This window comes from Halichoerus grypus, chromosome 9 (genome assembly GCF_964656455.1).
Source record: "Halichoerus grypus chromosome 9, mHalGry1.hap1.1, whole genome shotgun sequence".
NCBI classification, from domain to species: domain Eukaryota; kingdom Metazoa; phylum Chordata; class Mammalia; order Carnivora; family Phocidae; genus Halichoerus; species Halichoerus grypus.
The window spans coordinates 137270306-137287300 of NC_135720.1; the positions used below are offsets into that span (position 1 = coordinate 137270306).

General features: G+C 44.8%; 1 protein-coding gene across 1 annotated transcript in view; it reads left to right on the top strand.

The window, feature by feature from the left end:
* Positions 1-16234, top strand: part of E2F3 (E2F transcription factor 3) — a 73128-nt gene extending 56894 nt beyond the window's left edge. The window contains exons 3-8 of the mRNA XM_036123555.2: positions 4121-4232; positions 5471-5672; positions 6962-7120; positions 9941-10055; positions 11372-11507; positions 12631-16234. Of these exons, the coding sequence (XP_035979448.1) occupies positions 4121-4232; positions 5471-5672; positions 6962-7120; positions 9941-10055; positions 11372-11507; positions 12631-12893 (987 nt within the window). The 3' untranslated portion in view covers positions 12894-16234. The remainder of the gene's footprint in view (positions 1-4120; positions 4233-5470; positions 5673-6961; positions 7121-9940; positions 10056-11371; positions 11508-12630) is intronic.
* The last annotated feature ends 761 nt before the right edge of the window (positions 16235-16995 follow it).

Here is a 16995-nt window from a genome sequence, read left to right on the forward strand (position 1 = left end):
ACTCAGTCTCTCTCCAGCTTTTTCCTTCCATGTTGGTTCACTTCCCAGGTAGCTCCAGGCTTACGTCCTGCTAGCTCCTAGTGAAAAGAACCCACCATTTCTAACCAAAGTCCCAGCACTGGCTGATTCTCCTGCCTTGGTCATAGGCCCATTAGCCAAGGGACTGGAATACACGGATTGGCGGGCCCAGATTACAGTCCACTCCTTTGAACCCTTGATGGGAAGGGCCAGCCTAAGACGTTGAGCAACGGCAGGCTTTTTGCTTATCAGGCTTAGAGACAAAGAAACCATCTGAACCAAGAACTGGGGAGAAGTTTCTTCCCCAAAGGGAAAAATAGGGGCCAGGCAGGCAGAAACTGTGGATGTTTCCCCCTCACAGCCTCCTGCTTGGCTGCCTGACAGTTATTCCTATTATTTTTATATATACATTTTCAGAAATTTAACAGTCCAACTGTTTCATTACAGAGGCACGTCATCTTAGTTTGGGCTGAGGTCCTAAAATTAGTGCGTGGTTCCTTTGTAAGAAAAGCTGCCCTTGATAATACCTCGGCAGTGTGGAATGATCTACATAGCATCGCTCCTGTCTAACCTTTACTCTTATTTAGAACCAAATAGCTGGGCCTTCTGCTGAGCACCAGATAGATGAGTTGCTTTACTGGTAGGGGCCCTGTGATGTGAAGGTCTGTTTGTAAACAGAATAACTCACAGTTCGGGGAGATGGTCACACTAAGAGCCAACAAAAGAGACTTCCGTCTGCCCTGGTGTAAGCAGAGACCACCTGTCCTGTTTAAAACCTCCCATATAGTTCTTCAGGTTTTTTTTTAACCAAGCGTGCATGCTTGCCTTTGTTAAGGTGAGCATTGAAGTAATGCTGCTCCGTCGGAGACCAGAGTTGTTTGGCCCTTTCCCAAAAGAGAGTCCAGTTAGTGCGCCCGTCCTCAGGTCTGGGAGCTACAAGTAGTTAAGTACTGTGTGTTTCTCTCAAATCCATTCAGCCCCTGCCACTGCACAATGGAGGGAGGCTCACGGGATAGCCCACCAGAAATGTCCACTGGGAGAAGGGAAATGACACAGGGATCGCCTCCCAAAGCACGTTGTGTCTCCTGCACAGGAATAAATTCCAGGCCCTGGGAGACTTGGTGGGGACGTGACTGTGCAGCCGATAGGACTGCCTCGATTCCTACCCTCCGGGAGGATTTGCGGGGCTGACCTTCCTCCGCAGCTCATTTCTTCTTGGTGTAGACGTATTGGCCTGGTGATTGATTCCCTTAGAGGCTGCTATCATAGACCTTTGTTTTCTGGACTTAAGGATTCTCTGGCAGTAGAATTGCCTTTAAGATTTCTTAGATTTTCTATCTAGTATTTAGATTGGATCAACTATCCAAAGTCACACAACCTGCCTAGTCCTGGTCCTTGAAGTTAGATCTCCGTTTCTTGGCAACAGATCTCTGGGAATTTCCCCAGCCTACAGCTTATGGCTTCCATAGGCCTTTGCCTCAAAGCAATTTGGAACATTAGCCTGGACGGGGAGACAAAAGTAACATGCCCCCAGCGTCGGCCAGTGGGTGGTTCTTTCTTGTGAGTGTCCAGGGAGAGTGTACAGACTTCCCGACCTAGGGGCCCAAGAGTCCTAGATCCCCAGCTCTTTTCCCATTTGGCTTCCTTCTGGGGACATTCGCATGGAGGGGCTACAGCTCTGTACCTCTTGGATTGCTTTCGATGGAAAGAAAAGGCCTCCATAGCAAAGCTGTCCCCCTCCTGACTTTCAGGCAAGCTTCCAATGAAGCTTATCAGCAGTAATTTCCTGAAGACCCCACGAAGTGACCCACTCACTCTGCCACTCTTGAACGAGGCTTGCCAGCTCCCCATTGCACCAAGGCTCAGCTTGACTCAGCTCGTTCCACAAGCTGTCACTTGCAACACCACACTTCCATTTCCCTAACTCAAAGAGCTTTAAGCAAAAAGGAGATGTTATGGGCTGATGCAACGGAGAAATCTGGGGTGAAGACCAACCGTTGCCCCCAGCGTATGACCTGATTCAGAGTTTTGAAGGACGGCCTCAGACCCTCTCTCTCCTTTTCTCCACTCCACTTGCCCCTGTGGACCCTCCATTCTCGGATGGCTTCTGGCTAACGTCAGCCTTCCTGGGAAGGCACAACGCCTTCTTGGCAGTAGCTCCAGAAAAATCCCTGGGGTTGGCCTTTGTTTACCCCCCTTTGGTCATAAGCCGCTCACCGCAGCCACTGTGAGGGAGGGGGAGGATGGAACAAAAGATCAGCCAGGCCCGGGTCACCTAGGGGCACAATGCACTTGGGCTAGCACCGGGGATGGGTGCTCCCCAAAAACAATCAGGGAGCTTTTGCCTCATGAAGAGGGAATGTTTGCCAGGCCAACTAAAACAACAGGCTCACACAAGGATTTGACAGAATATTTGGGAGGGGAAAATGAAGTTAAGAAAGTTGCCAAATGTCATTCCTAGGCCTTTAGAGTGAAGTTCAGCCCAGCATTGCCCAACAGAAAGATCACGTGTGCCACAAATTTAAGCCACATGGTAAAATATATATATATATATATATATATATATATAAAAGGAAACAGGTAAAATAATGATTTTAATACTACCTGATTTAATCACATTTCATAAAGGCAAAATAGTATCATTTTAACATGTAATCTGTGTAAAAGGTATTGGTGAGATCCTTTACCCTTTTCCGTGCTGAGTTTTCAACCTCCGGTGTGTATTTTATACTTCGAGCACATGTTGATTCAGATGAGCCACATGTGGCCAAAGGGGCTTCTGGAGTGAACAGAGCAAGATTCGCTGATAACTTTTTATAGAGAAGCTGCATGTCTGTCATCAGCTGATAAGTTACTCCTTCTGTTTCTGTGTCATGAGGGGTTACCATGAAATTGTGCATCTCCTCATTGGAAGAATGTGCCCTCAGATGAGCCTGAAGACACATGGCCATGCGGGGTGTCTAGTTGGGTGCCATTCCTGTCTGAACACCCATCCCAGCGTACAGTTAGTTAGTACACAACAATTACTTAGTTATCTGTCTCCTCTCGTGGACTCTATGCGCTAGGGAGGCAGACAGTCTTACCCATCTTGCTTTACTTCTGTTCCCTAAGCCCAGTCCATAGACACTAAGTGGATATTTTTTAAGTAAAATTAAATTAAATGAAAAACTTGGATGAAGGGGCACCTGGGTAGCTCAGTCAGTTAAGCGTCCGACTCTTGATTTCGGCTCAGGTCGTGATCTCAGGGTCCGTGAGACCGAGCCCCGAGTTGGGCTCTGCACTGTGCGTGGAGCCTCCTTAAGATTCTCTCCCTCTAAAAAAAAAAAACTTGGATGAAGACTTCTCATTTGCCAGGTTTGATGACAAAAATGGAGACAGTGATACTAGTTGAAGCCCAAGATTGAGCATTTACAATATTTGTTGTTCTGATGAATGACCATTTGCAGTCTGTGACTAGCTGCATTGCTGTTTAATCACTCTTTCGTTGAATATAAATATATAGAGAGCGAGAGTGGTTGAATACCTACAGAAAGCCAGGCTCTATGCCAAGCACTAGGTATACAAAGATAAATGGGAAACAGTCCCTGCCTTAAAGGAAATGAGAAACAGATAAGTAAAATAACCCTTCTATCCACTAAGTGTTATCGTGCATGTAAACACACAGTGTTTGGGGGAGCACAAGGGAAGAGGTCCAACCCAGATCAGAGATGAAGGTAGGCGGCGAAGTGTCGCAAGGGAAAAGCGAATTTACGTTCCATGATGCCCGCTGTGGTCTGACCGTCTCACCCCACATCTGGCACATATGTCGAATCAACGAAGGAGTAAACAGTGTGGCCCCCGGGCCTGACCCTGCAGGACAGTGGATGGGTCCGTCTGAGCCTAGACGGGTAATCTGTGGCAGGTGAGAGAGTTTCCTTGCCAGCCCAGCCCCGGGAGCCAGCGTCTGGCCGGAGGGCATGACAGGGGCCCCGAGTGAGGCAGAGCAGAGGTGCCGGGAGTTGGCATGTGCCCGCAGCATTGGGCAGGGCCGGCCCCCAAACAGCCCCACGGCTTGTGACCGCCCGCGTGGCCAGTGACGACCGATCGTCCTTTCACGTTGCAGGCAAAGCGACGGCTGGAGCTAGGAGAAAGCGGTCATCAGTACCTCTCGGATGGCTTAAAAACCCCCAAGGGCAAAGGAAGAGCCGCCCTGCGGAGTCCAGATAGTCCAAAAAGTAAGGATCCCTTCCATCTCGTATTCTCCCCGGTGTGGGCTTCCCCCCTTTCAAAGCTTGTGGCTGAGAGGATGCCAAGGTGTGGATAATTGTGGCCGTTGTGTCCTTTTTCATCTCTTTCTGTTCCTAGCCAGAAAATAAACACAGTGTCTGCAGACACCCCACAAAGGGTGTAGAGTCCCTTCGGTGCCTGGATACTGACTCGGGGGGAGGCCTCTTAAAATGTGCACAGTGTCCTTTTTCACCCGGCGTACAAGTTCTCTGGCACCATTCTGTCATCAAACTTAATTTTAACTTCCCTTAATGGACATTACTTTTGAGACCGGGCTAACTGCGCATAGAACTGTGCCAGAGTCGGTCAGGTCTACACCGGCCTCAATCTCTAGCTTCGCCTAAGGCAGTGTCCACATTGACTGAAACCCCTGCATTGCAGTTCGTTTTCCTTCCCACCTTTTGTTTCTTTGGGGAGAGAGAGAGAGAGAGAAAAGTAGGTTGGAAACAGCGAAATAGTCCTTTATGTCTCTGGCATTTAACAGAGACGCTAAATTAGACTTTGTTCGCCCCTTTTGTGGAGCTTACGGATCAGGCCGTCCACAAACCCTGTGTGATGCGCACCCGCACGACAGAATAAATACGATATCGAATGAGGACATAACACGCAAGAGGGACGGGGCGAGTCGATGGAAAGACTGTTTAGGTATTCTTCATCCAAATGAAGCATTCCCTGAAAAGCTGTGACTAAGTCACAGACACACACAGACCGTGGAGCCTGCAAAGCGAGTTACGAGGGGTCTGTCTGAGCCCCCGTCGTGAAATGCAGGAGAGATTCGCAGCCCCGGCCCCATCGGGTTGGGCTCCCCACGTGCTGGTCCTCGGAGACCGTAGCACGTTTTCACTCATTCCACAGATAACGTTGAGCACCTACGATGTGTGGGATACCTCCCTAGACTCAGGGAGGAGGGTGAGGCAAAGTAGAAGCTACTGAGAAATTCACAGCAAAAAGCTTTCATCAAACAGGAATTTGTACTGTCCCTTCCTTTTCTAATAAAGCCACTTCATAGCTTTCTGTAACTTACCGAGAACAACAACAGCGGCTTTGCTTGGACGCTAATACTTGGGCTGCAACGGGAAAGAGGGCTTGCCTACCTGCAAAGAAACCCTTCATTTCTTTACCTTTCCCCCTATCCTCCCCACCCGCTCGGCTTTTGTTTTTCTTTAAGCTCCAAAATCTCCCTCAGAAAAAACACGGTATGACACATCACTTGGTCTGCTCACCAAGAAGTTCATTCAGCTCCTGAGCCAGTCCCCTGACGGGGTCTTGGATTTGAACAAGGCGGCGGAGGTGCTGAAAGTGCAGAAGAGGAGAATCTACGACATCACCAACGTGCTGGAAGGCATCCACCTCATTAAGAAGAAGTCGAAAAACAACGTGCAGTGGATGTGAGTACAAGCCACCACCCCCAGCCCCAGATTTCACGATCACGCCCGCACTCCACTTCCGTGGTCTCCTCCCTGCTGCCCCTCGACTCCTTAGCCCGAAGTTCAAAGTCTCTTTACCCTCCAGATGCTGTCAGAGACACGTGATTAGCCTCAGGCAAGGAGATCCCGGGATCTCGGCGGGGGGGGGGGCCTGCAGATGTCAAGTAGGATGCCGTTCATCTGCAGCCGTGAGGCTGTGTGCATGATCTAAAGGATGCGGGCACGTGTCTTCGGCTTGTCTCTAACAGGGCTTTGGAAATGAACTCCGGCTGTGTATGAACACATCCGTGTAGGTGCCCCATCACCACGTATCTTCATCCGTGGCTCTGACGGCAGGTCAGCTCGCTTTCTGGGTAAATGGAGGCGAGACTTAGAGACCTCAGTTCCTCCTGGAAAGCAGGGATGATAACACATGTCACCCGTCCACCCACACGTGTGATTCAGTGTGTGGTTAATCTCGTTTGTGAATTACGGACGGAGCATCCCAACAGCCAGTATTTTAGAAGGGATGATGAAAGTGTTGTGGGAAGGAACCAAGTCTGTTATAGGGTGGCTCTGAAAACAGACTCCCTCAAACATGAGATGAGTGCGGGTAACTTTTTGTACTTTTGGGGAATTTTGTGACAATTCAGGGACCCATTTAGGCCTGTGGTTTCGAGAAACCTGTTGGGTATTGGTCTTTGTTCTTGCACACAGCACACACATCTGTTCCCTTAACCTTTTCCTTTTCGGTGGTTGGTAGAGAAGACCCTCAGAAACTGCCTAGGTCTTTTGTGCCTCCCGAATGATATTTCGTTGAATTTTGAACCACTCCTCATCTTTTCTTTCACATTTTTCTCTCTTTCCATGTCTCTCTATCCTTTTTTATTCCCCCTCTTTCTTTCTCTTTCCTCCCGGGAGGCATGTGGCAGGCAGGAACTCCTCCTTTCGCCCTTTGAATTTGAGCCTTCTGAAAAAACAGCCCTCCTCTGGAGGAAAGAAACCTGAAAATAACAGTGTAGGAGTTTTTTCGGGGTTCCCCCACACACACTTAAATTTCTATGGTGTGAAAGGTGAAGGACTGTGTGGACAAAAAATATATACAAATGTATAAATGTTCTGATTTTAACACTTGGCTAACAAGCAGTGTGACCTCCTGGGTCAAGAGGGGACATGTTACTCAGAAGGACCATTTCTCACTGCCCCTCCCTTGCACCCTCGCCCCCTTGGCCCCCCGAGCAGCCACGAAGAGTCTGTGTTTGGGTTTCTAGGGGCTGCAGTCTGTCTGAGGATGGGGGCATGCTGGCCCAGTGTCAAGGCCTGTCCAAGGAAGTGACCGAGCTCAGCCAGGAGGAGAAGAAATTAGATGAACTGATCCAAAGCTGCACCCTGGACCTCAAACTGCTAACCGAAGATTCAGAGAATCAAAGATATCCTTTGTGCACCTGTTCCTTGGGGGTTAGTGCCTTCTAGAACACACCCAGCGTTCACATGCTGACGCTTACGCACAGGTAGAATTTTACTCGGGTTAACGCGTGTCATTCACGTGTGGTTGGGGACATGCGGATACACGCAGTGCGTAAGGAAGCACTATTCTAAGATAGGTAAGGTGTCAGCGTTAATATTAATGACATCATCCAGCAGCTCCCTCTCTATCTCCCCAGATTTTTGGTGGGCGTTCGCTGTCACTGTTGGGGTTCTCACATTCTATTTTCTTTTCATCAGATATTGGAGCAATTGGAATTTGTTGAATCTGTCTGAGCTATAGCTGAAGGAATGAAGAGTCTAGAAAAATCATTCTGTAACCTCTACCGTGCGTTATTGCTGATGCACAACACCAGAAACTGATTTCTGAAGCACCCCCCCCCCCCCCCCCCCCCGCCCAGCCCAGGCCTGAGACATCTCAGTCTATCCATTCATTTACAGACATTGGTCCTTGGAAATAAAAATTTTTAAAAGCCAGTTCTTGTCAACTGGCTGACAATCTTTTGGCCATCACAGGAAAACTCACTGTTCATCATCTCACTCCCAACAAAAAGGGAGAAAGAGGACTTCATTGTGTTGACAAGAAGATCTTGCAATGTTCTCAGTTACACGTAGAAGACAAAGCCAGTATTTTAAGACATCCTGTCTCTAATTTGTGTTCCCCACTTCTGATTGTTCCACGTTACCTTTTATGTCTGATAGACTTTCCCTTGGAGGGTATGGGGACATTCATTTCCCAATTCAGGCAGTTTTTTGAAACTGCGATTGCTCATTTTCTATTGACCACAGGATTGATCTTGTCCGCTGATGGTTAGTAAGGTGGAGAAGAGGTGTGGTGATTTGAACCCCCAGTGGCAGCCAGAGTGGGTTTACAGGGGAAGAAACAAGAATAGCTCTAGTCGGGCTGTTTCATTCACTCTCTAGCTGGGAGCCCCATGGAGGACGATTGGCAGCTCTCTGGAACGTGCAGCTTACAGCAGAGTCGCTGACATTAGCTTTCTCTGGGACCTTTGTTGCGGAAATTGGAAGCTTCCTTGTGGGGAGCTGCTAACCCAAAAAAGCAAATTCAGGAGGGAGCCACGGTGGAAGTACTTTAAAGTTTGGAAGATTAGAAAATGCGTTTGCACAATTTTTTTCAATTCACCATTCAGTTCCGAATGTGGTACAGCTTGTTCACAAATGTGTTGAAATTTTCCTTCCTGCAGCACGTTGAGTAACTGTAGATGAGTTTTTATTTTAATAAGTTCTTGTCACGTAGCTTTTTGACAGTGGGCTGTGGGGTAAGTACCTGGTTATCACTTTCCCCGTGTTCTCAGTAAAAACTCAGAACTGTCAAGTCTCGTATGAAGGCAACAGTTGGCTGCCTTGATGCGATGCATGGTGACCTAAGACCCGGACTCTTGCATGAGCTGTCCTGTCAAGCTCAGCACTGAATTAGCTCTTGTCTCAACCATTACGATGTAAAGAAGATAGTCTGCGGTAGATGCCCCTAAAAGTATATACATATTTGGGGTGGATGTGCTTTTTTTTCTGCACAGTAGGTTCATAGCTTCCTTCAATTTCTAATTAAAAGCCACTGTTCTAAGAGACATCATTTCCTCCTGACTCTCTAAACCCTATTTCTGTATTAAATGTGTTAGATCACAGACTCTATTTGCTAATATTATATTACCTTCAGAAAGGCCTTCATTGAGTCAGGTGATTTGCTGCTTTAGCCTAGGCATTTTTTGTGGGCTAACATAAAAAACGCAACAGGCTAAAGACATTGTACATTAATCATGTTACCCCATGTCCCTTATAGAAGAGAGCTACGTGACTCTTATAAGAGAGCTATGTGAGCTCTTTTAGTGCCAGGTAAAAACTCATCTCTCCAGGCAAGCTTGCATGAATACTTTTTATCATGTAATAAGTACCATATTCTTTCATGATATCCTCTTAGATTCAGCTGCCAGGGCACTTAAAAGAATTGCTCAGCGCTCAGAAGTCATGACCAAGGGTACTGAAATACTCTTTCACTCTTTTCCCACTACAGTGTTTCTCAAATTGATTCAGGTTGCAGAGCACTTGGAAGCTGCGTTCCCTCCTTGTGAACACTGAAATATTGATAGTCAGTAATATCGTACAAAGGATAATTTTTCTAACAGAGAAATAATGACTCTCTTATCGGTAGGCAGTATACAATCACAACCAGCCCAGGTGCCCTTAAGAAAACCAGCTGTCTGCCTGACCCATCTTCTGAGTTAGTTCTTCCACCAATATATCTGTTTGTTACTCACACGTTCACGTGCGCGTCTACTGACATTTGCTAATGGTCAAGCAGCAGATGGAAGTTCCTGGAGTTCCAAAAAATATATGAGCAATAGAGCTTACATTTTTTTTTCTTCTGTAAATTGGGGTCTGCCATCATTCAATTTGAGTGACAGAACACTTGACCAAAGTTCACAGAATGTCCATGCTCCAGAGGAACTGGGCTAGAACCTGACCAAACTGGGTTTTGGTTTTCTTTTGATAGTTTAACTATTCTGTTTCTGTGTTTAACATTTTAAATTGCCGTGGACTTTTTTAGAAATGGGTAGGAGAACGCCGTGCATTTGTCTTATTGTTTAGAATATCAACCAGAAAAGAAGATTCACGAGAGACCCCATATATTTAAAGATCGAGACAGAGAGACCAGTATATTCTTACAAGTCATAAAATACTTGAAAATTTTTCCATGCATCTGTTCTGTCAATCTTCTAATGGTTACATTCCTTAACACTCACTACGTTAGCTTACGTTACATATCAAGATATTCGAAAAATTAGTGGCCTTAAAGACCAAACTGTTATAGTTGTCAAAGCCCCTCCAGAAACAAGACTTGAAGTGCCTGACCCAATAGAGGTAAGGAGATAACGTCTTTGTTCACCTGTAGAGATCTTTTTGGAATGCCTGAAGTTAAAGAATCACTGACGTGTGGTCAAAGCATGTATCCTCCTTAACACTCAATGGTTCTTTCCCATCCATTTTACTTAACCTGAACTTCAAAAACATTTCAACAGTTCAATACATATTGAGTGTCCCAAAAGTCTAATTTTAACATCATGGGGCATTGAACTCAGGGTATGGTGCCCTGTCCCTCTGATACTTTTTCTTGCTCATAATTTGGTATCTGGCAGTTCTGATTGATTTGAACCATTGGGGAATTTTATGTTGATTGCCCTAGATATGATCCCCACTAGGAATAGAGACATAAATGTTTTAGAGTATCTCCCTAACTTTAAAAAAAAAAAAGAAAGTATCTCCCTAACTTATCTTAGCACACTTTAAGAATTTATCTTTTAGAACATGTTTACTTTTAAGAAATCACATATGACTTTGGCTGAATTGGTAGACTAGAATATTATAAGAAAGGAGGGCACATATTTTTGTGATTGGTTTCCGACAATCTTTGCAAATATAGGCCTGGACCATAACTATAAGATAAAGAAATGTACCAAAAAGGAAATGCATAGGAAATAAAAAGTGAGATTTGCAAGCTCCCATCTAGGGTAGAGTTCTCACCTAAATTATAATAATAGCTCTATGACCCAGATGAAGAAGAATTTTAGATGTTAGTGTGCTGCATTCTCTTACTAAACTCTGCTCCTAGCACTTAAGAATACTATTCATCCAGTGGTTATTAAAGTTCACGTAAAAACGCCCCACCATAAAGGGATAGCAACATGGAAATACTGTATTTAGAACACTTAAAGGACCTTTTCATAGTTTGCATAGAAGGAATATATTTAAAGAACACAGTTCACCTCCTCTTGGGCAGGGGTCAGCAAACTTTTTCTTTAAAGGACCAGAGAGTAAATATTTTTGGCTTTGTGAGCCATAAGTCTCTGTTGGGACTACTCAACTACACAACGTTGCCATTAGAGCGTGAGAAGAAAAAAAAAAAAACAGCCAGAGGCAATCTGTGGGAATGGGCATGATTCTATGCCAATAAAACTTTATTTACAAAGCCAGTTGATGGACTGGATTTGGCCCTCAGGCTGCCGTTTGCTGGCCCCTCCTCTAGAGGATGACAGTCATCTGTTGGTGGGGGGGCGGGGGGGGTGGCTACCAGTGAAGAAGCAAAATGAACAATGAAAATTACCCTTCCCATTTCTAGATGAAAATTACTATAGCTCTCATTTCTCAGTTTGAACTTTTCTCGCCTCTTCTGTTGATAGAGCCTACAAATACATTTGGCAAGTACCCAAGGGCCCATTGAGGTTTATTTGTGTCCAGAAGAGACAGAAACACACAGTCCAATGAAAACAAACAACCAAGACCACAATGGGAATATCCCGAAACCCCCTTCCAAAGGTAAAAATTCCACTTTTGTTATTTGGAAACTATATTAAAAATGAAGGTGACCGGAAGGATCCATTGTGGGAACCACATGCCTAGGCAAGAAACAAAAACTACTGTTATTAAACGTTATTAAGGTAACTTTTTTTTTTAAGGCATTCTGACTAGTTACAGAATAAAATCATGATTTTGTGCCAATGACTTCTCCGCCCACGAATGGAGTCCCTCAGGCTTTCGCTATGGGCAGAAACCGCTTCCCTTACAATGTTTTGAAAGCCAGCTGAGATGCGGAATGAAACTGTGAGCTCTCTGGGTGAATCATCAGCTCCACTTGGCCACACACCTTCTCATGATGCTGCAGAGATCATGCTAGCGAAAGGGAACAAGTTTGGAGCAAAGAGCCTTTTGTCAAAGAAGTTGTAACTTAATTTCTGCTCCCTTCCCCAACCCCCCAGGGTGATGGGGAAAAGATATGGGAGGAAAAGCCCACGAATATCTAAGTTCTTCCCCCTTTTCTCGGTTTCAGACTGGGGATATGTATTTAATCTTTCCCCCTACTGTCTCCCAATATAGCAGCAAGAATTAGAGCGATTCAGGTGACTCAGGTCTGATTTGTAATACTGAGCATTTATAATCGCCACAGCACCTCAGATGGGAAAACGAAAGATCACTTTTTTCACCGTAGACATTCAAAGCGGACATGTCTTATTGCGTGCGTTTTTAAGAAGTATCTTTAAAAAGTTGTTCAAAAAAGACTAAGTTAAAATCAGTGAGTCCCTACGAGGAAGCCACCTTTTTAGTATGTGTTTTGTTTTGTTTTCCTTAAATATTGACTAGCTGATAGCAGAGAGAAGTGTTTGAATTTGTTAGTCTCTAATCTTTGAAACGATTTGTATTCTTGTTTGCTAACAGTAGGCATCTCAAAAGTTGAGGGAGTTAGACCAGAACAGAGAAAAGCTGCCAGTTACGGTGAACAGTTAGCACAAGACGGGCTGGATCGTAGTGGCATCTGATCGTCCTTAGCAGAGGGTACATGGTTTTATAACAGCAGCGTGCATAGTCTTCCAGCAAGTTGATTTGATTTTTCTCCTAACTTACTTTTCGATTTCCTCCAATTTTTTTTTTTTTCCCCTTTCAGACTTGGCTTCAACCAACTCAGGACATAGCGATTGTTCGATTTCTATGGCAAACCTTTCTCCTTTGGCCTCCCCAGCGAACCTCTTACAGCAGACTGAGGACCAAATTCCTTCCAACCTAGAAGGACCATTTGTGAACTTACTGCCTCCCCTGCTCCAAGAAGACTATCTCCTAAGCCTTGGGGAGGAAGAAGGCATCAGCGATCTCTTTGATGCTTATGATTTGGAAAAGCTCCCGCTGGTGGAAGACTTCATGTGTAGTTGATTACGCTTTGTGTGACCTCCCCTTATAAACCAATATTTTTTTATTATGGAACCAGAACATCTGTCATGCAGTGTTGTCCCTTCCTACCTTCTTCCTCCGAGATAGTATCATGAAGTAAACTACAAACTTCAGAACAAAGCTGACATTTTAATGAATTTAAAAAAAAAAAAAAAATTTTTTTTTTTTTTTTGGTCTAAACGCACAGTCGCAGGCTCCCTTGGGAAAGCCCTGCTATGCCCCAGGCTCCAAAATCTCCTGGATGAGTCAGCAAGTGAGAAAATGTGCAATCAGGTGTCTCTCACCCATATTTTTCTTCCCTCCCTCCCGGATTGGCTTGCTGTGCCTGACGGATGGGCTGTAGAATGGGGTCTGGCCACCTGGCCCACTCGAAAACAGCAATCTTCCTTAATAGCATTTCAAGCCGTGCCTTCTCCGCGGAATGCATGTCTTTGGGGTCTGCTCATATGGATGGAACAGCAGGAACTGTAAACTTGAAGTCATGCAAAAGTATGAAATGGATTTCTTCAGCTCTTCTTAGGAATATTTAAATTACTGTCATAATTCAGTGTAAGCTACAGACCTTGTGTACCGTTAGGAGGTCAAGAGAACCTGCACAGCCTTTCGGATGAAGAACCTGTTTTCCAATATTTGTTGCAGATACAGAAGAACGGTAGATCTGCCACTCGAAGCTGTTGTGGATTTTCCTGTCTCCATTAACCACTCCCACTCCCTTGCCCCCAATGTATTTGTAAGTTTAAAGTTGATTTGTAGCAAATGCTTACTTAGGAGTTTTCTGTGGATTGTTTTTGCCTTTTTTTTTTTTAAGCTGCCATTTAAGCATTCCTGTGGCACCCAGCACCATTTCAATTTAATTGTTTACTTTGAAACGGTTTTTGCTAATTCACATTATTTAAGCAGAGGTAGAGGACCTCTACTGATCAGAGCATCTAAACGTGTGTGATCTAAGGTTTAACAGCCTCTGCAAGAAGCATTGCCCCATCTTGCTTCCTTTCCCAGGGCGGGGAGCTTGGAGCCAGTCAGTCCTGGGGCTCGCTCGCTCGCTCGCTCGTAGACACGGGTGGCCCATTTGAGAGGAGAACCAGGTCAGATGACATAGCAGTCCCAAGGAGCAGCAGGTGTGGATCCCTCCGTCCTTGGGCTTCCTGGCCCTATGACTGGGGCAAGGGCTCTCTTACTCTGCACTCAGGGAGACCACTTCTCAGGATGGGGGTCAGATGGAGAGGCCTCTGGGGACAAAGACATCCCCACTGTGTCCGTGGCATTTACTTAAAAGCTGGTGAGAACAGGGCGTTCCCCCCTGCATCGGGGGCTGCCATCATCCTGGCCCAGAACCCATTCCCCTTCCTCTATGAAGGAGTAAGTTGGACCAAGGGAAGCCATTACGTGGAAGAAGTGATAGAATGCCAGGGCGTGTCCCACTTTACTCTTCAGGAATGGTGTCCCCCAGCTGGAGGCTTCCTGTCAGCTGCAAGTCCTACCAGTTAGGTCCAAGAATGGCTTTCCCATTGGCCCCGGGGAGAGGTACCCTTCTCCCGTTGGGCATGTGGCGCAGTACCTCAGGTCCATTGCTTGGATCCTGAAGACGGCGGGGATGAGGGAGTCCGGTTAAAAACAAAAAAAACCTCCAAACAAAACAGTTAAATTGAAATGCTATGTGCCCGACACAGTAGCACTCGATTTGTGTGTTTCATGGAATCGAAAATATCCCTTAGGAAAAACACAAAACGAAACAAAAACAAAACAAAAAAAAAACCACGAAAGCCCCAGCCAGTTGATTCGAGGTAGATTTCCACAATATGCAAAGTGGTGGTAGGGTCAAAACCAGTGACACCAGCACTTTAAACTATTTGTGTGGGTGTGCGTGGGTGTATGTTTGGGAAGGAAAACAAAGGTGCACATTATCCTCCTTTTTCTTCTTCGGCCTCCGTCCCCAGCCTCCTCCCTCACGCACACTGGCTTTGGTACAAACAGCAGTGTGGTCTGTGATGAAGCATCGGGGTGGGGGAGGGAGGGGGGAGCTTTGTGTCAAGTGCCTACTGGAAATGCACTGTGGGGTTTTTTCCTGTACGGGAAACCATTTATGCCAAGCTTTTGCCCATTTCCCATATTTATCTCATCTGGTTGGCTGCCTCTGTTTCCGGCTTTGTCATGATTCTCTTTATCAGCTGCACAAAGCTGATTTTGTTTCCAAAGTCTAAAGACTGAGCTCTCACCTGGCTAGGTGCTTGTGTGTTCTGTTGGCTTTCTCCTTAAGCCTTTTCATAATGTAATGATGCCGTATTTATTGTTTTGAAAATGAAAGGAATACTAATAAGTCTTAAAAGTTCCTTCATGCATAAGATTTTTCCAGTTAGTGGGCTGAGCTTGGTGTCCCTGAGTTAGCTGTCCATGCTGTGTTCTGCTTGCATCGCCCATTTTTTCTTTCTGACATAGTATCTGGCACACAAAGTGGGTTAATACTACAGTATTTGTGTTACTTTACGTACTAAGTATGCAGGTTTTCTGGTACCATTGAGTTGCTGCTATTAATGCTCACACATGAAATGGCTAAAAGTTACAAGTGTGCGAATTATGACTGCGTGAGCCTTACAAAATAAAAAGTGTATAAAGGGCAACACATGAGCTGTCAAACAGTGTTAGGTGTGTGTTCATATGTACAGATCTGTGCATAGCGATTGTTTTATTTAAGTTGATTGTAGTCTCCACACTTTCATTATCTAGCGATTTTGTACAAGGAAAAAAAATAGCAATTAATTTGTAAACACTGCCAGAATATTTTCTAGCTGGTTTGTAATTTTTTAAGAGTGTTCTATTTTGTTTCTGTTTTTTGTTGTTGTTGTTGTGGTTCTTATTTCCGTTTTTGTTGTTTTTAAGTGTAGATCTGTAAATAAAACCGCAGTATTTAAAGCTTTAGCTTTCAGGATAAAAAGAAAGTAAGAACTCAGATGTGTGCATGACAGCCTGTGTGTGAGAGGGGGGATTTGAAGGAACATGGCTTGCAGAGTGAGTCAGGTGGCAATTGTCAGATTGTGGGAATTTCTTTTCCTACGGGGTACGTGATTTTTGTCAAAAGGAAGTATTTCTCCCAAAATTGGGAGTAGGCAAACTACTAATCGGTTTAGCTTTGTGTTGTATGCTAGTTTAAAAAAAGAAAATATGTAATATAATGTAAAAAAAAAAAAGCTTTTATGATGGATTTTGTAAATAGATTTGTTACAGGGTAACCTGTTCTCTAGCTGTGATCTTACCACTTCAAATGGGTGTAATTTGAATAAATTTTGTATGGTAAAGGATCAATAAAATGATTTTTTTTAAGAGTTCAGACTTGTAAATGGCTTTCCTTAATAGTATCTTACATTCCTGTATTAACTTCATCCTTAAAGACATGCTTTAACGTGGGGAAAGGTGGCCCCAAAGCTGAAGAACATCACATGCCCTGCCCTTCATGTGGGACTTGAGGAACCCTGGACAGATACTTGTCCAGCACCTGCGGTTGCACTCGGCGTTCTGAGAAGCAGAAGAATTTGCCATGCCTCTGACCAGCGGCGAAAACCACTTTCAGATACAGAAGGATTTTTACACCTCGTGGCAAGTTTTATTTTTCATAACAAGTTATGAAGCCAAAAAAATTTAATTCTCACGATGGGTAATTACCGCCCTTGTCCTGGATTCCGTGTTTCTTGTAATGCCACCTCTGAGCAGGTTAGGATTTTTGAATCGCCATCTCATACTCTTAACTCTGAGCTCATCATCTAAAATTCCAATACATTATGTATTGTACATATACACACAATCATTCAATACACAAGGGTATAAAGTATGAAAACAAAGCCATCCCTCGTCCCCCCAACCTATTCACCCCAAAGAAAACCACTATCCTCATTTTTCTTATGCATCTACTTCCAGTCCAGTTTTTTCCAGGCATATTACATATGTGTGTGCATGTGCATGTGTATTTTACCATAAATTGTACCATGTAGACTCATCTGCAGCTCTTTTTCTTTCTCACTGTAGGTTTGGACATCTTTCCGTATTTGTACTTAACCATGTTCACTCTCTTCAAAGGCTGCATAGCATTCCA